The following is a 25,026-nucleotide window of genomic DNA, read 5'->3' as shown; positions in this document are numbered from 1 at the left end:
CAAAATATAAAATTAAGTTCCAGCTAAATCTGTTCGTATACGCGAATGCAGAGAGAAAAATTTACATTACCGAGCGCTCAACAGATCACCAAGAGCTTGACAGCCTACCGAGAGCTCGTGCTTGCAAATGCACTTGCTTGCAGATGTATCTTTTTTGTTTGCAAATACAAAATTATGTTTGCAGATGCATAAGCAGATGTACGCACATCTGCAAAGCCACCGAGCACTTGGTAGATGTTTCACCGAATGCTCGGTGGACGATTTGAATTTTTATTTAAGTTTTCGATCGGTTGGAGTTTGATTTAACTTTCTTTTTTATTTTAAGATTCTATTTAAATGACCCTTCTTTTTTCAGTGTTAGTTCTTAATCCTCACTTTCCAAGAAGGAAAAAAAAAACGTAGCAACGGGGGACATTCATATTCTAAATAAATCGGCAATTGCAAACATGAAATACCTGGAGAGAGCATGCATATTGTGCTCGCCCAACTTTGTGGTCATCTCATATTAACATATATTCAATGCTTTTTCCCATTAAATTAAATCTATATCATTTTGTCACCTCATTTAGACTGATTCTACGTTCATATAATATGTAAAGTATGACAATTCATAAATTTATAAATTACATCTTAAATCGGAATGCATTTAAATTTTAGATTTCAAAATAAAGAAATGAGTTAATAATCAAAACCATTGTCATCCCTAAAAAATGACATTTCTATATTTGATAGAGTTTTCTATTGAGCATATTTTATGAGACATTCTCTCACAATAAGGTGATTTCATTATAAGATTGTAAGAATATGTCCCAAAAAATATGGCTTATTAAAATCTAAATCACGATAATTAATATTAGTTTATCATGCAGTTACAATACTAATATAATTTCAGTGGTGTCAATTGCATCCAACTCGGACGTTAATTTTCTCTCTTTTGATGAATCCAATTTTCAGAAATATTGAACCTAATGAAACCCCAAAGATTGAGCCTTTGAGATTGTGTCCCTCGTGGCTTGGTTCGTTGCTTAGCTATCAACTACGCAAGCAAGCGTCAACAAATAGCCAGAGCTCTGACTCCCATGCCTGCGTACCGTGAACACTGCGCACACCATTAATGCCACGCAGCTTTTTAATGCTCATCTAAGAACGCGTAGATCAACGGTCTCGATGTATACACGTGTCAATTGCAGATACTATTGTCAGCTCCTCTCGAACCGAGGAGGCTCTGCTCTGCGGCCTCTGCCAGTCATCACCACTTACCAGTCAAAGTTATGTGCAGCAGCCTGCAGCTTCAGCTTCTAGAACGGCGTCGTTTATGAGGTCCGTATGTGGGCCAATTTGGGCTCTCTTTTCTTTGCTGCATGTGAAGCCCAAATTGTTCTGTCCAGCCCAAAAGAGGTCCGGCCCAGTCCATTCGGGCATGTCCAAAATGCCGCGAAGATGCTCTAAAACCAGATAAGATCACACACAAAATTACAAAAAGTCAGAGAATCCAAATTCTATAGAGAGAGAGAGAGAGAGAGAGAGAGAAAAATTCACTGGAAAATTACACTGGCGGACATAACCAGCTACGCAGCGAGAGTTATATAGAGAAAGAGAAAAATTCACCCAAAAAAAAAGGAAAGACGAAAATGAAGCTGAAAGTGTACGCTGATAGAATGTCACAACCATCACGTGCAATTTTAATTTTCTGCAAGTAATTTACTTTCATTTTTTTTCTTTTGTGTTTCGAATTTCACTGTTTTCTTGTTAGTTTTATAATTATATTGATGAATTTACCAGTTTCAGCTGTAATTTAAATCTGGGTTTTTGTTTTTGTGGTTTTTTCCTACAAAATCTAATTTTGGCAATTGTTGTTTGTTTTTTTTTTTTTTGGGTGTGATAGGGTGAATGGAATAGACTTCGAGGAGATCAAAGTAGACATATTCAAACGTCAACAGATGTCTCCTGAATTCAAAAGTAAGCACATTTATGTAGTTTTTGTTGAATTGGGGTTCATAATTGGTGTTAGTGTTGGCAAAGCTGAGTTCAACTTAGCTCAAAATTCATTTACTCTAACAAATTGGCTGTGAACATATTTGGGTTGTATCATATATGTGTGGGTACCTGCAAATTCTGAGACCCAATAGTGTGAAACTGATGTATTCATACTGCTAGTGAATACAGAAACATTTGTAGTAAATATTTTGATTGCTTATTTTTTGCTTTTGCTAATGTTGTCATAGCATAGTGGTCAAGTTCCCAAGTCATGTAATGAAATTAAAAAGGAAAAAAGAGAAGGCCTGGGTGTGTTGGTATCTACTTGATGACTCATGGTTTTTGTTTTCGATATGACTGTAGAAATAAACCCTATGGGACAACTTCCTGCTATTAGTGATGGGAGATTTAATCTGTTTGAAAGGTAATTTTGTTATATTTGTGTTTTGAATATTTCAATAACAATCTTGGGTTTTCTCTATTAACTTTATTCATTCATTTTCGTTTCTTTTTGGCAGTCATGCAATTCTTGTCTATCTTGTTTGTGCATTTCCTGGAGTGGCAGATCATTGGTAACTCATGTTGCTTCTTTGGTGTAGTTAATTCTTTTGGTCACATTCTTTTTAACATAAATGTGTAGAGATTGTACTGAATGCCTAAGTTGAACTTATAATGACATGTGTTTGGTAATGTAATTTGGACCATATGATAAGGAGAACTGGAACTTCATGAATTAAGACATCCCTGTGTCCAAAAATTTGGAGGTTATGTTAATACGACTACTAAGGACATACTTACACTTTAACAAATATATTATTTTCCATGTAAAGTAGGTTATCATGGTATCTGGATTCATGCAGCTTCACTTTCAAAATTGTTCTCTCTCTCTCTCTCTCTCTCTCTCTCTCTCTCTCTAATTTTGTAAATAATTATTCTTTTTTATGGCTTTAGGTATCCTGCTGATCTTTTCAGGAGAGCTAAAATCAACTCAGTGTTGGACTGGCATCACTCTAATTTACGCCGTGGAGCAGGTCTCTATACTTGTCTCCCAAATTATGCTCCCAATTTTTTAGTCTTTGGTCGTATTTGATCTTGCTTTTATTCTTGCATTGAGAAAAAAACATGGTAACTTTACATTGATGATTAAATGCTTCAACAATTTTAACTTCTTGCTATCTGATGAACTTGGGATAAATTTCATTAAGATTTTATCAAATACTTGCTAGACAAATTCATGTATGTCTCTATCTCGAAGAACGAAAAGACCCTATTGGAGTGACTTAAATAGAAGGTTGTTGGAATGAATGTAGTGGTTATGACTGGATAGATTGAGGTTCCGGAAGGAAAACAAGGTTCAATTCTGTAGTCATTGTCAGTGGTAATTTGTTCTCATTCTCGAAGGACCTGCACAACATGTGGGGAAAAAAATAATAAGAACGTTATTCATACCATTTGTGGCTGGTCAGTAGTGTATTTCTTTCTTTTATTTTTTATATGCTATAGAATCTGATAGTATATGTTAGGCATGAGTACATGCAGGATTAGTAACTTTTATATTGCAACTTGTAGGTACATACACCTTCTGCCATCTTGAATCTCATTAAACATAAGTTGTGATTATTAAAGTCCTTTATGTTCAAACCACATCAATTCTTCCTATATGCAGCCATAGATATGGGGTCATGGCTCACACTGCATTAGATTGCATTGACTAGTGAATTTTCATATACATATTATCTGTTACAGTAGTGATCATTATACCATTGATATAATATGATTTCTGGTTATTCTTTGTTGTGATGCCACTCTTATCACAAGATATGTACGCACACATTTGAAACTGTAATGTACTTCTTGTGGTTTGCCCTTGTCTTATTAGTTTTTCTTTAATTTCAGCGACATATGTTCTAAATACTGTACTTGCACCTGTTCTTGGGCTTCCATCAAATCCACAAGCTGCTGTTGAAGCTGAGAAACTTTTGTCCTCCTCTTTGTCAAAAATAGAGTCCATTTGGCTCAAGGGCAATGGCAAATTCTTGCTGGGTGGCTTCCAACCATCCATAGCAGATCTCAGCCTGGTTTGTGAAATTACGCAACTTGAGGTATGCCGATATGACTCGACGCTAATTAATGTTACTTTATAATGGGTTATCAAGTTCATTTAAAATTTTGGGAGGGTTGGGTCGGCAAGGACTTTCTTCAAATTGAAAAAAGTAAAAGGTGAGACATGTTAAGAGATGAAGTATAAACATTTAAGATGCCGTAAGGCCATTTACAGTTGAAACTCTATTCTTGGATAGAGCAGCAGCTTAAGATTTATCATGCAAATGAGATTCATATAATGGTCTAAGCAAGTGGCCAAAGCAACATCAGAATTTAATGGGGGAAACATTCAACTTTCAAGTTTGAAAGGACTCCACTCCACTTTGTCCATCTTGTGATTGTAGATTAACCAGAAGCTATCTGTTACTACCTGAAGACAGATAAGCCTATATATAATTTTCTTCTGGAGTTTTACTCTGGTGTTGTAAGGGGAGCTCTTGCTCTGGTCTTCTTTTTATAACGAAAGTATAAATTATGGAAAAAGGAAACCTTTATTTGTAGGAGACATCATGTGTTCTCACAATTCAACGTATTGTATTTAGGTTTTGGGTGAGAATGATCGCAGTCGTATACTTGGCCCACACAAGAAAGTTCTACAGTGGATTGAGAATACCAAAAATGCGACAAGACCTCACTTTGATGAAGTACATGAAGTCCTCTACAAAGCCAAAACAAGATTTCAAGAGCAGCGGCAGATGGGAGCAAACCACAAGACCGATTCTAGTGGTAGATTGGCTCTGCCTTCAAAGATGTGAGAATCCATATATGTCATTATAAATGCTGTAAGAATATTGAGTTTTTCATGTGGAAGCTTGAGCCTGGCCTGCAACTGTAAATGTCACTCTGTGAGAGTTACTATGTCTTTACTACCAAGTTAATACATGGGAGTTGTTGCTTTCTTATATTGTTACTTTAGCAGATATGTTGAGATCCACCACTCTCTCTCTTTCCCTCTTGCTAGGAATAGATGCAACAGTAGTACCATCCTCCTGATAGGCTGATACTACGGGGTATGTTAATTATGAGTTGATGTTAATGCAGGTGGGGATTATTAAGAAAGATTTTAAGGCCTTTTCCATGAATCTTTTCTGCAAGAAAAATTCCATTAATCGTCAGATCACAGTAATATACATGGGCAGCAAACAGTCAACAATCTATACACACCTTTCATCAATCGACTAGCTGCCTAATTTTCTTTACTCCTGCATGAATATGCACAACTGAATCAAAGCCATTATTATCACTCAATCCTCACTTCTTGTATCTCAAGGATATCCAACTTCTTGGGTCTCTTGTAATACTTCAGCAACAGAGAGCAGCAAACCACACTAACAGACGAGGCTGCCATGGCAGCTCCTGCAAGCCATGGTGGTAATCGAAATCTAGTGATCGGAAAAAGGGCCCCTGCGGCTATTGGGATGCCAAGCACATTATAACCCAATGCCCATATGTAGTTCAAGCGAATACGGGAAAAGGTTTTCCGGGAGAGGTCAATGGCTGTAATCACATCTTCCAAGTTGCTCTTCATAAGAACAATGTCAGCTGCCTCAATAGCAATATCTGTGCCAGCACCAATTGCCATTCCTACATCTGCTGCAACAAGTGCTGGTGAGTCGTTGATCCCATCTCCCACCATTGCCACAATGTAGCCTGAAGCCTGTGAATGAGAAAAATGCAGTTTGTTGTATTAGAATAACGAGTATAGTTTTTTTTTTCCCCTAAGAAATGTAAGTTCTAAAAGTTTATTTTAGAGAGTAATTGATGACCATGACAATGCATGACTCACCTGCAAATCCTTTACTTTCTCAGCCTTTTGTTCAGGTTTGGCCTCTGCAATTACTTCAATTTTAGTTTCCTTGCCAATGGAATTGGCTGTACCCCAATTGTCGCCTGTAACCATGATGCATCTCACTCCCATAGACTTAAGTATGGAAATGACTTCTTGAGCACCCGGTTTCAGTGGATCAGATACGGCTACAATTCCTGCAATTTCCCTGTCTATAGCTATTAGGATCCCAGTTTGAGCCAATGCTTCAGCTTCTGCAAGTGTATCTTCAGCCTCCACTGGAATGGCAATGTTGTTGTCCAACATTAAGCTTTTGTTGCCGACAATTATTTCCTTGTTTCGAACGACTGCCTTCACTCCTTGGCCAGTAATGGATACAAACTTTTGCGCTTCCGGCCAGGTAGGATTCTCTTCATCTTCTCTGAATTTCTTGGCATACTCTACAATGGCCTTGGCCAGTGGGTGCTCACTGTTCACCTGATATATTTTTGCACAATCCAATTATCAATGAGCATCAGATTTTGAATAAATACTGGAGCTTTATTCCAAGCACTGTAAATTCCATTAAAGCAATTTAAAGAGCAGAGGGTTTGCTTCTGTTACAGAACATAACTTTTCCCTACCTCAGTTGCAGCAACAAGTTCATAGAATTCATCAGGTAGCATATGGTTTAAGAGTTTTCTGTTAACAACCACTGGCTTCCCAACTGTGAGAGTCCCTGTCTTGTCAAACACTATGCAGTTCACCTACAACACTCATGTTACAGATCCATGAGAACTAAGAATGCTAAGAGGTTCACATGCAGTCTTCAAAGATAAATGATGACTTCATGATATTCTAAAGTCAAACAAAAGTTTAGACAATTAAGAAAATTAGGGCAAAATGTTCCTCTTAACTTATCGACTAACTAATGAGAATAGAGAAAATATCTGCATGTCATGGATCCAACCTTATGTGCACTCTCTAATGCTTGGCCCCCTTTGATCAGTATACCTTGAGATGCACCAACTCCAGTACCAACCATAACAGCAGTAGGAGTTGCTAGGCCTAAAGCACAAGGACAAGCTATGACCATGACCGAGATCCCGAACTGAAGCGCAAGCTCAAAACCATCGATTGAGGATGGAATCCAAGAACGTGGGTAGCTATGGAACTTCCCTGCTAAAAACCAGGCAAGCCAAGTCGAAAACGAAAGTATGATAACCTGCAAAATTGAGCCATTTGTTAACAAAGGCATGCATTCACAAACATAATACTTCTTAAAACACTTTCAAAGATGATATGACATTCATATCTATTTGCTTACCATTGGCACAAAGTATTTGGAAATTCGATCAGCAAACTTCTGTACAGGAGCCTTGGCCATCTGAGCAGACTCAACAAGTCGAACAATCTGCGAAAGAGCACTCTCTGATCCAACCCTTGTTGCCTTGATATGCAGCACTCCATTCTCATTCACAGTGCCTCCAATGACTGCATCACCCTTCTTTTTTGCCACTGGCCGGGCTTCTCCTGTTATCATGCTTTCATTCACATGACTTTGCCCCCACAACACAAAACCATCACAAGCAACTTTGGCACCAGGAATGATTTTAATCACATCATTCTTTTGTATCAACCTACTATCAATTTCTTGTTCATTTACCACATTTCCTTCCTCATCCAAAGCTAGCAATGTTGCTGTCTCTGGTGCCAAGTTCATAAGCTTGGCAATGGCCTCAGATGTCTTCCCTTTTGCTCTGGCCTCTAGATACTTTCCTAACAGAATAAATGTAATGAGCATTGCACTTGTCTCAAAGAAATCTGTACCCCGAAAATCCTTTGAATTGGCAGCTCTTAAAATTATGTAGACTGAATAGAAGTAGGCTGCATTGGTTCCCAAGGCAATCAAAACATCCATATTAGCTGAACCATGGCGCAATGCTTTGTATGATCCACTGTAGAACCTCCTGCCTATGATGAACTGCACTGGAGTTGACAGCTCCCACCTCAGAATCTGCCCAATATTCAGCTTATTCACAATTTTAACATCAAACACCTTCTTAATTCCAGGGATATACATCAAAACCATGGAGGTTAAAAACACAGGAATGGTGAGAAACAAACTCCACAAAAATAATTTGTAGTACTGCTTAATTTCCTCCTTTCTATGAGTGTCTCTTCTTTCTTCAGGGTATAACATTGCCTTAAAATGCGCAGACCCAGATGATTCAATGGTTTCAACGAAAGTTCTTGGTCCTACCATATCCGGTTTATAAGAAATGGTGATTTTGTTGAGCTCAGGGGATGTCTCTATGTCTTGAACCCCAGGAAGTGCATGAAGAGCTTTTGCTATTGCTCTAATGGACTGGTCAGTCTTTATGCCATCAACTTTAAGCTCTATCTTGCTTATGTCTTCCCCAAGACTGATAAGTTTGGCTTCGAATCCGGTGTGTTCTACAGTTTCCAGTAGCTGATTGTAGCTTAAAATATTTGGGTCATAATGAACCTCTGCTTCTTCAGTTGCTAAGGCAACCTGAGCTCTTTGCACCCCATGAACTGCTTGTAGAGCTGATTCAACAGTGGATGAGCAAGAGGTGCAAGTCATTCCATTTATGCTTATTCTGCATACTTGTCTGGATTTCTCATTTCTCTCCTCTTTTATCAGTTTGGCCTCAAACCCAGCATCTACAATGGCCTCACATATCTTGCCCTCCTATATATAAATGTAGTACTTAATAATCATTTCTAGTGAATTTTGGTGAATGTGTGATCTGTTGCAAAAAAATTTATTGAGTAGTAAACTGAGATCTCTAAAGTGATTATTGAAATAATAATTTTTTTTTTTTTTTTTAGAGAATACAAGAACCTAACATATGGAATTGTAACCTTAAGTCTTACCTCTAAATTTAACCATCAAACTAACACGTCCATTGAAGGCAAAAGAATAATACAATTCCTTCATATAATAAGTTACAAATTACCAGACTTAGAATATAATCATTATTTTACAAGCAATCTTCTTTTTTAACTCAGGTAAGGGTACATTGTTATTATTATTATTATTAATTGGTATTAGTAACACATCAACATTAACAGGGTATTTTGCTAATAATCAAATTTTGTACCTCAATTTCCACGTCAGTAATAAACTAATCATGATATAACTTATATAGTACAGATTTTAAACAAAAATGCAAAAAGTCGGATTAGACTTGTGTATTAATAAATAAAGTTTTTTCCAGATAAAAAATTTAAAAAATAAAACTTTTATTTAGGTAGAACCATACTTCCTATTACAGAAGGGACCAGCAAAAAAAGTTACAGAAGGTCAGGGTTATAATTTCCTAAATAATGCAGTGCTTTCAATCAAGATAATTCTGGTCTTTGCAAAAAAAAAATTCTGGTCAAAAAAGGCAATAAAGGAAAAGGGAAATAAAGGTTAGCTTTTGTAATGAAGTTACATGCCCATGTGATTGATTTTAGAACCAAGGGTCACGACTCAAGGCTGAGATTGGGGGCCCTTGAGTCTTGGCAGTTACCAAGGTTTTTTTTTTTTTTTTCAAAATTATCTTATGAAAAACTTATGTTAACTGATCACCTACAAATATCTGTAAACTGTCCTTAAACCCAAATCCTATTTAATTTCTTTTTTTCATTTTATTTTTCATTTTGAATTAAGTTGTCATGGCAATAAAAGTGGTAAGTGACTAGTCTAGTTGAAACATGTTATTTGTTACTAATATAAATTCTGAATAAGAACTTGTAACAAATGACATGTTTTAATTTAACTGTTCTGCGGCTCAACATATGTAAAAAATTACCCACCCAAATTTTTCTTCATAATTATATATTGACCAGACAACAAAGCTTTTCTCCATTACTAAGACACAAACCTTGATTATGGGCTGCCCCAGAGCCAGAGGTAGCATCCATTAGCTGGGAGGCTAAAAAATTATATTACAAATTTACAATACACAACTCATGCAAATTTAGTTTCCAATACATTAATTGCTCATTTGGTCAACATACGGTTTATGAAGATACAATTTTTTTTTTTTGGGCCAAAAGGAAGATACAATTTATGTAATCAAGTCTTTATATACACGCTTAAATAAAATAAAATAAAAGTCTTTAATTATATACAAGCTGATGGTCAGCAACAACTTAAATGTCCCCAAAACAAAGTTAATTACCTTCTTGTTTGTGCCTTAAAAAAATTTCCCCTACATTTTTAGTCCTGAATTTTGGCCTGAAATTAGATTTGGTCATCATGATTTCAATTTTGCAAATTTGATCCTTGTGTTATATATTGTTTGCAATCTTAAAACATTTTGCACCCAACATGAAAATGTTTTTGAAATAAAAACTAATGACTATTTTAAAAAGAAAAATTTGAATTAGTTTTAGAAAGTGCATAGGATGGTCTTTCCATCCCCTCACAAATTTTGTCTTAAAAACAATAATAAATTACTTCCAAGGACAAAACATCCAAGGTTCATAATTAGAAATTCACCTAAATAAAAAATTAAGCTAAAGGTGATCATTCTATTCATGTGCGCACGTCTGGAGGCGATAAATAGACTACCGAGGGCTTGGCACACCAAGCGCTCGATACTTGCCAAGAGCTCGGCAAATGCATATGCATCTTCCATTTGCATCTGCAATGTAGATGCATCTTTAAGGTTGTATGTAGATGCAACTTTTTAGATTTCAGATGACAAGTTTTAAATTTTAGATGCATCTTTTAAGTTGCAGATACATAATTTAGGTAAGTTGCGTCTATAACTGCCGAACGCTCGGGATGATTTTTGTCTTGCGACCTAATTTTTAGGTTGAGTGGGACTGTGGGCTATCTTTTTTTTCTCATTTTTGCCTTCTACTTAAAGCACTCTAAAAAAATGGATAATTTATCTCCAAATTAAAAAATTGGATTTTGTTAAAATTGTATTAGGATTGTGAATAAACATAAGCCAAATTGGTAAAATTAAAACTACGAGTACTAAATGTGATTTCGGGTAGGTAAAAACACAGGACCAAAAATATAATTTACTCTTATATAAAAGTAAAACATAATAGACGGCCTTTCAGTTTACCCAAAAGGACCACACAAAAAAAAAAAAAAAAACATAGAAAGATAACTTAATACGTATATTTTAGATTTTTTTTCCTGATGAGTGATGAATGACATGAAAAGAATTTCATCTCTTAAGCTAAAAAAAAAAAACGTGAAAGTTTGAGTGTGAAATTTGTATGTGATACGATTGAGAAATCTAAATTTGAAGGGATAGAGAAATGGATATAAAAGTTTTGGTGACTTACATTGACAAAGGTGGGGTAGTAGAGAACATGGGCGGTATTATTGAACACATCCACCGCAGCCTCCCGAATCCCCGGAAGGCGCTTGATGGCCTTTTCGACCGAACCAGCGCATGCAGCACAAGTCATTCCAAGCACCGAAAACACAGCCTTCACCTCAGAGCCCTCCTTCGGAGACGTGCCTTTGGGGTACCTGCCCGGCATGGATGGGTAGTGTGGCCGGGGAGACATGTCACCCCAGCAGCCATTGCTGCAAATGCAACCCATTGACACAAGCTTGCTGGAAGCCATGGATTTGCTCAAGCCTGCAGGCCTTTGCTTATCAATATTAATATTTATGCCTTTCTTTTCTGGGGAGCTGAGCAGCTGGTATTTAAAGTGGGCCGGGGAAAGTAGAATATTTAGTAATACATATTTTAAGTTGTTTTTCGTTAGTGGCCGAGGAATATGTCTGAGACTCTTAGCAAATGAAAGGGTAAAAATTAGGTCTGAGTGGGAAATGGGGTCGACCATGTATTACTTTACTAATTGGGTGTTAAACTAGCTTTGGAGTGTTTCTTTCTGCTTCTTCTCGATCTGTAAAGGAAACATATGGATGCCATATATGACACCATGACCGGCCCTGATTGATATGTTGGCCATTAATTTATAATTAAGTTTAATCCTCAATTGCCAGGTCAGCTTCAATTAGAATATTTGGGTTCTTAGTAATATATGTGTAAAGATTTCCATAGGTTCAGATGCCCAAAGGTTTTAATCAATTGGTACAAGAGGCTGCAGATTGATCAACTTTTTAGAAATTGCACTACCATAAGCTCCTGTGCTTCGATCCGCAACCTCTTTTCTAGTTTTTTTTTTTTAATCTCAATCTTGACATAGCTCTAAAGTTAGAAACATCATTTAAAATTTAGATTTTTAAATTTTTAACTTTTTATTTTGGTAGTTCAAAATCTAAGAGTTATGGCCCTCCCTCTTAATTAGTCGTATTGCTTCCTCCCGACAAGTAGGGATTGACGTTTTTGCACAAGATCCGATTTATCTTGGGCGCTGGATTTTCTTCTTTTAGAGTTCATTCGATTTCAGAAGATGGAGAATGATTTAGCCATTAACGGGCATCTTTTGAAAGAGGCTAAGAGAGTTTTGGATTCAATTGTTTGAGGTTCCCTATACATGCATGCTCTTGTCTATGTTGTTTCATTTTATAGATCTTCTTAGTTGGGTGGGCGAAGCTCTTGTTTGGCTTCAATAGTAGCTTCAATTTGATTGTAACTCAGTTTAGTTTCTATTCAATAAAGTTTTTTCAATCAAAAAAAAAAAATCTAAGAGTTAAAACTTAAAATTCAAGTGATGTGCGGGTGCTGATTGATCTGCATAAAAAATTATAAGGTATAACCGATATACCGTTACGTAGTATAACCAATCTAACGTATAAGGGTATTATATATTGGACGATGCGTTTATATTAATAGGGTATAATATTAATAACATCCACTCATATTATAACACATAAACTGGTTATACCATGTGTCAAAATATCAGTTATACAGAATAATTTCTCGATCTGCATGCATAAGCAAAAATTTTTGCTGGCCAATCGCCTATCAATCAACGATAAGCACCTGCATTGTTAATGATCGAGAATTAACATTTAGATAGGTATTAAAGCTATGATATAAGGGACATTACATGATATCGATCATGTGCTTTAAGAGACATCACATGATATCTTGATGGGTATTTGACATCTTATGTTATCGAATTCTCAGTTAACCGTACTACTTGTTCAAATGAAATTAATTTGATCAATATATATTTCAAACGTCTCAAACAGTCTGATAACATAGCATTTCAAATTTGAATCATTCACTAATTAAGTAAAATCTTGGTTAAATTAATGTGTGGTTCACAACATATATAATATGTCATATATCTATCTATCTAGTAATAGAAAATTAATTTATATATGTTTTATACATATCTTTCCAAACCAAATCCTGCATTATCAAATATCTTAGTTAATTAAGAAAATGGCTCTAGATTAAACTAGTCCAAGTTCAATAGAAATTAATAAGACTTGGTAAAATACCAATTGTCTTGAACTATATGATAAGGAATGTACGTACTATATATAGGCTATATACGTAAGCTTTGATTGATAACCACCCTATTAGTTATTATATATATGTATATACACACACACTACAATTTGCCTTTAATTAGTTTGGACTTTGGAATCAAGTAGCTAGCTAATGACTAATTAATGAGGATGACTGGAGAATATGTAAGATGGCCGGGGTTGGCCTCAAATCTAAGTAAACTAGCCAACTAAATATTTAAAGAATATTGAGAGAGAGAGAGAGAGAGAGAGAGAGAGAGAGAGAGAGAGAGAGAGAGAGAGAATTCATTACAAGGCTCCATGTCTTAGACTTTGGCGTCCTTTATTTAGTTATTTCACATCATCGATCAATTGAGCCAAGAAATAGAAAGATTTAAATGAAAGAAAATGACTTCGATCAAAAAAAAGAAAGAGACTACTGCAGGGCCCTCAATTAATTTAAAGGTGCATGCCCATATATACAACACGTCATTGCTAGCCAGTGTGAAGCGTGCTGCCATATTTAAAGCTTACCGGAATTTGTTGGTGCCGGTACGTCCTGTCAATTAATTGTGCTCTGTTTGCGTGTCCACCACCATCCCCCACGTCAAGTTCAACTCATCCTTTCCCAGTTTCCCATGCATGCATCTTAATGTCTCTCTTTTAATTTTCTACTTACGAGTTACGTCTCTGTTTTCCACTCATATTATACGGGGATTACTAGAGGTCGTTTGGTGGCCAGTTAGCTTCTTTTTGTGTTTTTTGTTTCTTGGGCCGGTTGGCCCCATCTTACCAAAAAAAAAAAAATTATATGATTCCACTCATAAGTAGTAAGTGAAAATGTATAGCCGTTAGACTCAAAACATGCATGAATTAATCTAATATATTTTGATACAATGCGAAAGTTATCCATGATACTAGGGATGTTCAAGATTTTACATATTTTGATATAAGATTTCAAATACCCAATGCATGATTTTAAATTCTAAAAAAAATCACAATATATAACATGTCATACTTTTGAGTTATGTAATTAAACATTTCCCCTTTTTTTTTTTTTAAAGAGCTGCTATATGAATACTTTTTTCCTTCTCACTAGTCACTACACACTGGCTCCCTCCAATATTAAATTTGTAAAATGATAAAAAACACCTAATTTGAAAAGACCATAAGGGACAAAAGACAAACAAAAAACAGAAAATAAAAAAGCCACAAAAAAAAAAAAAAATGGAACCGACCAAACCTCTGCCCTTGTGGGCCTCTGCCACCCTGCGACTACCATCATCGCTGGTGGTCAAACCCCATGATTGCGGGCTTCCTACTAATCTCATAATCTGAAATGTTCATTTATTAGGCTCCATTTCAAAGATCATCATGTAAAAAATCAATCAAATCAAAAATTATTTAGTCATCTGACTATAATCAAATAAAAGGACAAACACTATTTTCGGTAAAAGCATATAAATAGTTGGTATTATAATCAAATTACTAAATGACTTCCGATTTTGGAGATTGTTTACAAAAATGATATTTGAAGTGTGGTCTAAAAAATAAACGGTTCGGATTATAAGATTATATCGTGTGGTGGACCCAAAAGGATGCATGGTTAGCTTCGTATAACTTGCTAACCAGTTAGCTTCGTATAACTTGCTAACCAGTTAGCTTTAAAACATTCTTATATATATATATATATATGGAATTTTTAAAGTAGGATGTCCTTATATACTTTAAGAAAAGTAAGAACATTATATTTTTTAGACCTACAATTCAATTATCGATCGGAACTGTTCATATTTTTGAACATCATTCAAAGATCACCCTTACAAAAAATTAATCAGCCAAATCGAAAACTGTTTAGCCAGTTTATTACAACCAACATCATTTCAATTTTATCTGACGAACTGTATTTGTTTGCACAGTTTAGATGACTAAATAATTACCGATTTGGCTTATTTTTTACAGGGGTGACGCTTGAGTATGAGCCTAAAACATGAACGTACGGTTACAGGGGTGATACTGAGAGAGGATGTTCTTACTTTTATTAAAGTACGGACATCCTTACTTGAATGAGACTAATTAATATAGGGAAATTTTCAAGAAAGTAGGTGAGTTGGAAACTAGTCAAGGGGCTAACATATGAAAAAAGAAAAATATGGGTTTAATTGAAGAAATAAGATTTTAAAGGGGTTTCTTTGATTTTCTAATTTATAAAACACTAAATTTTGCTGTCGTGGAGAGAGCTTTAAGTGAAACAGAATTTTGGCTTATTGGGAAAAGAAAAAATCAGAAAAAAAAAAAAAAAATATATATATATATATATATATATACAAGAACAAAGTAACAAACACAAAAAAGGAGATGTACTTTGTGATCCTTGGTTATTGCTACCAGATATACTTTAGTACGAGATAATATAATTTATTGTCATACAATAATATTGTATACATAACCAGCACTCGGGCCTTCTAATGGAGTATCTTCAGAAATTTTGCATTTGGCTTCTAATGGGGTATAGTGGTCCAATAATATGGTATCTTTTAATCATAAATATATATATATAAGCAAATCTAACCACTTATGCAATTCCAATTAAGATTTTGTTTCTCACCCTTTACAATATAGTACTTTGATATAACCTCAAAATTGTTTATCAAATTCAAAGAAAAACTAAGTTGTTTCTGACAAGTTAAACTTTCATACATGCCAGCAATTTAACAGATTGTGAGTTGGCATTCTTGTCATGATCAGATTATGTTAAGAGGCAGCTGACCAAGCTTATTCTATAGGTTTCTCTCCACATGGAAGCTCTCCCAAGTAATCACAAATGAGCACCGAAAGTTATGCATGTTTGTTTAATAGTGGGTGTCATTAGCTTGGAGATTGATTAAACTCTGAACATTAATTTTGAACTTCTCAATTAATGGTGAAATTCCATGAGAGATTTGATACATATAGCCATATAGGTGCTACATATTAAATAATCAGCTGCTAGCACATCATCAAAAAATTAATAATAATAATAAGAACAATAAATAATATTAAAAGGACATATATACACAGTAACATGCTACGAATTTCATATCTAATCATCTAAGACTTTGTATATTGCATTCGGGTTCAAATTTTTATTTTTATTTTTTATTTTTTGCTGATATCGTGCTTAAACTATTTTGTATCATACATTCGTTTAATTATTCTTTTTGACTTTGATGTGAATATGTGATAATGAAACTTTCAGGTAAGTTTTCATTAAAAAAGTTGCTTGTATTATTAAATCCATGATAGCCATGCACTGAGCAGTCATATTCATGGGGGTTGAATCATATATCCACACAAATTAATTGCAATCCCTGGTCCACGTCAAAAGCTTGCAGGTGCCAACAATTGGTTTGCTGGTTCATTTGGTACTGCTTGTTTTTAGGTTTCCATGTACGTTTTTGCTTTTTAATTATATGGTTTTTACTCTTCAATCATGCACACTTCAATCATTTGTTATAACTATTATATGCTTTCTCTCAAAAAAATAAAAACTATTATTTGCTTTTTGATTTTTGATTTTTAGTGTTTTTTGCAATCGCATTCATAAGCCATGAGTAATCCAAAAGAAGTGCACTACCAAAAAGGTTTTATGGGTGCTACAAAATTTGCTTCTTCATCTGGGATTTGTTTGTTTTATTTGCACGGTTTTACACGTTTCTGCCTTTAAACTTTTGTGTTTGTTTTCTTTGCTTTTCATCTTTTGGGTCATACGGTTTTCTTTGCTTTTCAATTTTGCTATTACATCAGGGTTTCTTGCAAGGTGGACTTTATTTCCAGAACAAGATTTTCCCAATGCTAAGTTCAGCTTTGGGGCCTTATAACTTATAAGGAGTTACATGTTTGAGAAGGAAACTTCAGTTTTTTTGACAGAAAATTTACTAACAGAAAACGTTTCTAAATCGAGCCACCCTAACTAGATTTTACCATTTAAATGTTCCAAAAGAGGTGCGGGATCTACAGCTGCAGTAATAGAGTGTTTTACTTTTACCCCACCCACATCCACGATAATAGTTCGATTCTCGGTATTCATTTTTCTGAATTAAAAAAATGGCCGTAAGAAGCTGAGGAGTCCAAAATGGAATGCAGCTCAACAAGAAGAAAATAAACCAATTTAATAAACTATTAGCCTGCATTTGAACTTTTGGTTTATGAAGACTAGTTGTCAACTAGGTCTCTTCTAAAACAATTCAGATAATTGAATAATCTTCAAGAAAACAGAGAAAACAAATACCTTTTCAAGATTGTCAAGTCTAATACGTTAGTGTTGAACAGACCATGAAAAAGTTCAACTAATCTGTATTTATAGAAACCATGGGTTTGTTTATTCAATTGCTATATGCAATCAGGTCTTATATACAATTTCCCTTCATAGCTATTATCAATGATATTGCCTCCTCTGATTTTCTAACCTGGTTAGGCTGACAAGTTATGAATTTGATTCATTATACTCTAATACTATGCCAAGATTAGGACATTGTCAAGAGAATTGTAAAAGAAACCACAGCCTGAAATTGTTCTATCTCATGAGTTTAGTTTGTGACGTATGGTGAAATGCAACTTGCAGCTGATTTCTAGGGTTGAATTTCATCAGGGGTTGCATTTTCCAGTCACCACCCTCTAAGTTATTTGCAAAATATTGAATACAAACAATTTCAGTCACCAATAACTCTTCCATTACAAAGAATATGATAACCTCAAGATCGCTTATGTTAGGGGGCGTCTTTAGCATATCCCACATCGAGAATGTAAAGCCTTGCCTTACAACATATAATGTCATGAACCTCTTCACCCATTGCCAATTTGTTTTGGGTAGGATGCTCCAATTTTTTACACTAATGAATTAAATCATCCATCAATTAACATACCAACGCTGCACATGCCAATGTCTTCTAATGAAAAATCCATTCAAACACGCATATGTACACAGAATATGAACCAAACAATGTACATTATTCCATATTTGCTTCATCAGCCAAAACACTACCTAAATCACTAGAACTTGACTCCTGGATATGCACACACAACAGAACCAAAGTCTCCTAATCAATCATTCAATCCTTATTCCACGTACCTCCAGGGTGTCCAGTTCCTTGGGCCTCTTATAATTCTTCAACAACAGAGAGCAGCAAACAACACTAACAGAAGAAGCTGCCATTGCAGCTCCAGCAATCCATGGTGGTAAACGAAATCCAGTGGATGGGAAAAGGGCCCCTGCAGCTATTGGGATGCCAAGAATATTATAACCCAAAGCCCAGATGTAGTTCAAACGAATACGGGTAAAGGTTTTCCTAGAAAGGTCAATGGCAGTTATCACATCCTCCAAGTTGCTCTTCATAAGAACAATGTCAGCTGCCTCAATAGCAATGTCTGTGCCCGCACCAATTGCCATACCAACATCTGCTGCCACAAGTGCTGGCGAGTCATTGATGCCATCTCCCACCATTGCCACAGTGTAGCCTGAAGCCTATGAACAAGAAAATTGAAGTTACATGACGTGTCAGCATAATTAACAGTGTCCTTGATAAAATAACATAAAAAAATAATAATAAAAACCAAAGATGACTTAGAACTTGTAGTTAGGCCATGCTATGACCGCTTAAAGTGCTGAAGAACTTCCTCTTGTAAGTTGTAACAATGTTATTATATGTACCTGTAATTCCTTCACTTTCTCAGCTTTCTGCTCAGGTTTGGATTCTGCTATAACGTTCTCATTTCCAACTTCAATTCCAACCTCATTGGCAATAGAATTTGCAGTTCCCCAGTTGTCACCTGTCACCATTATGCATCTAATTTTCATAGACTTGAGTATGGAAATTACTTCTTGAGCACCTGGTTTCACTGGATCGGATATGGCCAGAACTCCAGCCACTTCTCCATCTATAGATACTAGAATTCCAGTTTGAGCCAGTCCTTCAGCTTCAGCAAGTATGTCTTCTGCATCAACTGGAATTGCAATGTTGTGGTCCAGCATCAAGCTCTTGTTCCCCACAATTATTTCCTTGTTCCGAACAATGGCCTTCACCCCATGGCCAGTAATGGAGACAAAATCGCATGCTTCTGGCCAGGCAGGATTCTCTTCATCTTCTCTGAATTTTTTGGCATACTCAACAATGGCCTTGGCCAAGGGGTGTTCACTGTTCACCTGATATGTATCCATCAAACAGAAAAACAATATTTTAAATGACTGTAAATAATAATGAACATACTTGACTTTAAATGTTCAGTCCGATTATTCAAAATAATTTAAATCCATCTTAAATAAGCAGAGATATTAATAACCTTCCTTACCCAAAAGAAAAAAAAAAAAAAAGAAGCGTTCATGGATATTTGAAAATATAAAACGTATGTGTTTCACATGTTAAAGCCTACCTCAGTTGCAGCAACAAGTTCATAGAATTCTCGCAGCACCATAAATTTCAGGAGTCGTGTGTTAACAACCACTGGCTTCCCAACTGTGAGAGTCCCTGTCTTGTCAAACACAATGCAGTTCACCTACAACATCATTAATCAGATATATAAGAAACAAATCTGAAAGTGCTGAGAGACAGTACCTAAGGGTAAAGATAGGAAGGATATAGTTACATCAACAGACTTAAATGGCCACCACGGGTCCACAACTTAGTAAATCAAACCAAAATATAAAGAAATTGTTAAAAAATGAAACTCTACTAATCTTTGATCTCCTCTCTTTTTTTTTTTTTTGCAATGCAACACCAGAATGGTTGAAAATGCAAAAATAAACACTCACTGCCCCCCAAATTCATCAAACTGCCATATTTGCATCTTATAAAAAGTATGAAACTGCAAGAAGGAAGTTGCTTTCTCACCTTATGTGCACTTTCTAATGCTTGGCCCCCTTTGATCAATACACCTTGAGATGCACCTACTCCAGTACCAACCATGACAGCAGTGGGAGTTGCTAGGCCTAGAGCACAAGGGCAGGCTATAACCATGACAGAGATCCCAAACTGGAGTGCTAGCTGAAAGCTATCCATGGAAGATGGTATCCAAGATTCTGAGTAGCCATGGAATTTGCCAGCCAAAAACCAGGAAAGCCAGGTCAAGAATGAAAGTATGATCACCTGCAAATTAAAGCCACTTCTTAAAAAAAACCACCAATATCCCTTTGATTAAACCAAAAAAAAAAAAAGTAATCCATACAGAAATTTAGATAATTTATTATAACACTTACCAGTGGCACAAAGTATTTGGAAATGCGGTCAGCAAACTTCTGTACAGGAGCTTTGGCCATCTGAGCTGACTCAACAAGCCGTACAATCTGAGAAAGGGAACTTTCTGATCCAACCCGTGTTGCCCTGATATGCAACACACCATTCTCATTCACAGTACCTCCAATGACTGTATCACCCTTTCTTTTTGCCACTGGCCGTGCTTCTCCTGTTATCATACTCTCATTTACATGGCTTTGCCCCCATATCACATAACCATCTGACGCTACTTTCGCCCCTGGAATAATTTTAATGATATCATTCTTTTGTATCAACCGGCCATCAATTTCTTGTTCACCTATCACATTTCCATCTTCATCTAGTGTTAACAATGTTGCTGTTTCAGGTGCCAAGTCCATAAGTTTGGCAATGGCATCAGATGTCTTCCCCTTAGCTAACACCTCTAGGTACTTCCCCAGAAGAATGAATGAAATAAGCATGGCACTAGTCTCAAAGAAATCTGTACCCTTAAAATGTGGAGAGGTGGCAGCTCTTAGCACTGAGTAGACTGAATAGAAATAGGCTGCATTTGTTCCTAAGGCGATTAACACATCCATATTAGCAGAACCATGGCGCAATGCTTTGTATGACCCAATATAGAACCTCTGGCCTATTATGAATTGCACTGGAGTGGCCAGCACCCACCTCAGAAGCTCCCCAATGGTGAGCATATTCACCACTTTTGTTTCTAAGCCATGCTTAATTCCAGGAATATACATGAAGACCATGGAGGTTAAAAATACTGGAATAGTAAACACCAAACTCCACAAAAAGAATCTATAATACTGCTTAATTTCTTCCTTTCTATGAGTTTCTCTTCCTGCTCCTCCTCCAGGAAATATTTTTGCCTTGAAACGCCTGGACCCAGTTGTTTCAATCACGTTGATGAAATTTCTGGGCCCTGTCATATCTGGTTTGTAAGAAAGGGAGATTTTATTGATTTCAGGATATATGTCAATGGATTGCACCCCTGGGAGTGCTTGAAGAGACTGTTCAATTATTCTCATTGAACGATTTGTCCTCACACCATCAACTTCAAGCTCTATCCTGCTCATGTCTTCCCCTGAATTAATAACTATGGTTTCAAATCCAGTGTGTTCAATGGCTTCCAACAGCTGATTGAAGGTCACAATCTTTGGATCATAATGAACATCTGCTTCTTCAGTTGCTAAGGCAACTTGGGCTTTTTGTACACCATGAATTTCCAATAAGGCCGATTCAACAGTAGAAGAGCAAGAAGTGCAAGTCATTCCATTTATCCGTATTCGGCATACCAAAGTGGACTTCTCATTTGACTCATCATTAATCAATGCAGCTTGAAATCCAACATCTTCAATAGTCTCACGAATTGTCTCCTCCTATAAGATGTAAGACAACAGCTATAAAATGCCAAGTACCAATAAATGAACTTTGCATAAATCTGATTAGGAATGATAAGGAATAAACTAGAAAACAGAAGCCTGATAGAACTATATAATGGTATGCAATAGCGCCAGCAAACTTCATTTACTTTCAAGACAAATTCAATAGTCCAATTTTGACTGCTACAATCTTTTAGAATATACTTCTATATAGCTAACTTGCTGAACTAGAGATGTCTCCTAGATCATCTTCTAATTAAAATCTTAGTATTAGTAAGAAAAGTGAAAACTCAGAAAATTATAGAAGCCACAACTGTTAGTACTTAGTAGTAATTAGAGCTTATCAATGTGTAGTCGTTACAGTTGGATACCTATAGAAAATTGTTTTCGTATAATTTAGTGAAATGTTATCACTAAATTAAACTGTACTACATAACATTCTGATTGTTTCTTTCAAATGGTTAATGGTGCTGCTAATAGAAGACACGTGGTGGAAGTTTAGCCTGAGAGAGAAAAATACTTATAACAAGACAAATTCTTTCCTACAGGAAAAAGACTCAAGGTGCAAAATTTTGCTGTATTGGCTTAAAAATGGTCTACTCAGCCCAAATGTTGAGCAGGATAAAGTGAAACTTTTGTGAGATTTTTTGTATTTAGGTTTCTAATTTGACAATCAATATAGCAGACGTTGTATTTTAGTAAATTATTGATTTGGGTCTTATTTGGTGTGTGGAAGATCTTCCATGTCAAACAAAAAGGACTTTTGGGGAACTCTATACACATATGACTAAGTTTAAGGCCCAGGACAATATTGTAGGATTATGTGGAGCCAGGATTGTGTCTTTCATATGTTTCTTTGTCTTTTCTGCAATACCCAATTTTTTTATTATCCTGCAAAACAGAAACAAAGCCTAGTTATTTGGACTGAGCTAGAGTTTAAAACCCAGGCCCTATGTTGACTTCAGTTAAACCCTCATATCCCAAAATCACACAACCCCACCTTGAAAGGACAAACCCAATACAATTTACAACCAACCCAAATCCAAGAAATAAGAAGGGGACCACCAAATTGGGATTAACTAAATCCTCAAATTTACCAAGCTAAAACAAAATTGATGATTCTTGAAAATGAAATCTTGGGTCATGAAACAGAAGAGTAAGAATCGAGACAGGGTTGGTGCCAAATTGGGTTTTTCATAGCTTCAATTACAAACCTAAATACCACTCAAAAATAAATAAATAATTAATTTTGGGTATAGGTCAGAGCCGTGTGGTCGGTAAACTAAATCACATGTCTGAGTGTCTGACAAGGCATTACATTTCTTGTAGTATCGAACAAAGCAAAAAACAAAATGAAAGGTTCTCACTTACGTTAACGTAATTGGGGAAGAACATGACTTGAGCCCGATTGTTGAGGACGTCGACGACGGCCTCGCGAATCCCGGGGAGCCTTTTGATCGCCTTCTCGACCGATCCAGCGCAGGCGGAGCAGGTCATGCCGATGACGGAGAACACCGCTTTGGCCTCGGAGCCCTCCTCGATGTTGGTGATTTCCTGCGCCGCCACGCCCTTCGGGTACTTCGGCATGGACGGGTAGTGAGGCCGCGGCGACAGCCCGCCGCGGCTCTCGTTGCGTATGCACGCCAAGCCCAAGAGCTTGGTCGCCATTAACGCTCGCTGCTGCAGCTGATCGAGCTTTTTGTTTTGTTGCGGTCTCTCTGCAAAAAAGTTGGTGAAGAAAAGCACGAAAGTTTTTAAAAATTGGAGGGTAAAATATGAACGGAGTTTGTGTTTGAATTGTTGAGAATTTAACGGTGAGAGATTGCTTGACAAATAAGTGGGTGGTTGTGGGTCCGGCCGTAACTTAAGTTCAACGCTAAGGAATGTGATGTTTCTGAAATCATGGAAAAGTAGAAAACACTAACAAAATTAATTAAATGATTAAATAAAATAAAGTCAAAAGTTAGTTTTCCACCCCCAAATTATTGAGCCGGGTGATGAGGGGACTGTAATTGGGTGTACACATCTAGGATCCAAATTCATAGAAACTTTGAACACGTCTTTTAAAATTTATCCAACTTTGGTCGTGAGTGTGAAGGTTAGGAGCTTACACTCGAAACAATACAAATATTTACTTGGTTTTGGATTTCGAAACTCATATCATGAGTGTGAAGATAAGTAGTGTGAACAATATAAACATTCGGCATGGTCTTTCCTTATCCAAAAATAATTAAAAAAATTTCAAGTTAATTGACCTTATCCAAATAATTATATTATTTATCTGAAGAAATATTGTAATTTTATAGAGTTTAATCTACTGTAAAAGTGGTCATTCAGAGACTTGACATGAAAAAATTATTATACGTGACTTTAACACTATATTGCATATATGTTGACATGATAATATTATTCCAAATTAGAATATGTGTACAATATTCAATAATATCAAAACCCTAAACGATATTCTTCACTTATGATGTTTCTTGATTAATTAGCATTCCATTAACTGGGTTGTTGGATGATTAAAATAAGACTATAAAGAGTACCCAGGCTTAAATTTATAGATTGCAAGACTGATACATATACTAAACCAGTAATAAAAAGATTGACTTGAAAAAATATCCTTAGAAATTAAATCTTGCTTGTGAATATCTGATCGATTATTCGGAAGAAATAAAACAATAAATAAGAAAAAGAAAACATTAAGAGGTACGTAGCTAGAAAAATATGTACATGAAGTGAAGTGTTTGAGGGAGAGAAAACCCTTACTCGAAAGATATATCTGGACTATGGTTGCTGAAAGCAGACCTCTACGAGCAATTGTGTACCAACTAATCAAAGTATCCATCGATATATATATATATATACTAGATCACTGCACAACACTCCAAAAAGGTGTGATCGATGCTGCAAAAGTGACATACTTCATTGACTTTTCAATATCATAACACGGGTACACGACAATGCATGAGTTAGACACTGAGCTATGTAAGGGCCAGTTTGATATTGTTGTGAGAAAAAACAGTTGTGAAGTAAAACAGTTGTGAAGTAAAGTCAGCTATAAAATAAAGCAGTTGAGTGTTTGGTAAACTATATTTTCAAAAGTGTTGTGAGTGCAAAAAACAGTGTCAAAGTGTT

The 25,026-nt window shown here is 35.9% G+C and overlaps 3 protein-coding genes across 5 annotated transcripts; 1 reads left to right on the top strand and 2 right to left on the bottom strand.

Annotated features, from left to right (window-relative positions):
- Positions 1-1,509: 1,509 nt before the first annotated feature.
- On the top strand, positions 1,510-4,982 carry GSTT1 (glutathione S-transferase THETA 1). Of its 2 annotated transcripts, none has more exons than XM_086256155.1 (7): positions 1,510-1,696; positions 1,886-1,959; positions 2,341-2,401; positions 2,496-2,549; positions 2,929-3,008; positions 3,874-4,079; positions 4,623-4,982. In XM_086256155.1, the coding sequence occupies exons 1-7, from the start codon at positions 1,632-1,634 to the stop codon at positions 4,833-4,835; spliced, it is 753 nt and encodes a 250-aa protein (XP_086112281.1). In that variant the 5' UTR covers positions 1,510-1,631; the 3' UTR covers positions 4,836-4,982. The 2 variants fall into 2 exon arrangements, with proteins under 2 accessions (XP_086112281.1, XP_086112282.1); XM_086256156.1 differs by having other exon boundaries at positions 1,610-1,692.
- Positions 4,983-5,090: 108 nt separating this feature from the next.
- LOC147274016 (putative copper-transporting ATPase HMA5) lies at positions 5,091-11,710 on the bottom strand. Of its 2 annotated transcripts, XR_015124175.1 has the most exons (7): positions 11,168-11,710; positions 7,173-8,561; positions 6,816-7,070; positions 6,490-6,612; positions 5,867-6,343; positions 5,245-5,737; positions 5,091-5,168 (listed from the first exon to the last, which is right to left on the bottom strand). XR_015124175.1 is itself a non-coding variant. In XM_086256154.1 (6 exons), the coding sequence occupies exons 1-6, from the start codon at positions 11,675-11,677 to the stop codon at positions 5,321-5,323; spliced, it is 3,171 nt and encodes a 1,056-aa protein (XP_086112280.1). In that variant the 5' UTR covers positions 11,678-11,710; the 3' UTR covers positions 5,091-5,320. The 2 variants fall into 2 exon arrangements, 1 of the variants encoding a protein (XP_086112280.1); XM_086256154.1 differs by having other exon boundaries at positions 5,091-5,737.
- Positions 11,711-18,022: 6,312 nt separating this feature from the next.
- On the bottom strand, positions 18,023-23,625 carry LOC147274015 (putative copper-transporting ATPase HMA5). The gene is made up of 6 exons (XM_086256285.1): positions 23,260-23,625; positions 20,491-21,885; positions 20,126-20,380; positions 19,668-19,790; positions 18,949-19,440; positions 18,023-18,762 (listed from the first exon to the last, which is right to left on the bottom strand). The coding sequence occupies exons 1-6, from the start codon at positions 23,554-23,556 to the stop codon at positions 18,346-18,348; spliced, it is 2,979 nt and encodes a 992-aa protein (XP_086112411.1). The 5' UTR covers positions 23,557-23,625; the 3' UTR covers positions 18,023-18,345.
- Positions 23,626-25,026: the final 1,401 nt, after the last annotated feature.

This window comes from Dryas octopetala, chromosome 9, assembly GCF_963921425.1.
Source record: "Dryas octopetala chromosome 9, drDryOcto1.1, whole genome shotgun sequence".
Lineage (NCBI taxonomy): Eukaryota > Viridiplantae > Streptophyta > Magnoliopsida > Rosales > Rosaceae > Dryas > Dryas octopetala.
This window is presented reverse-complemented; position numbering and strand designations above follow the sequence as displayed.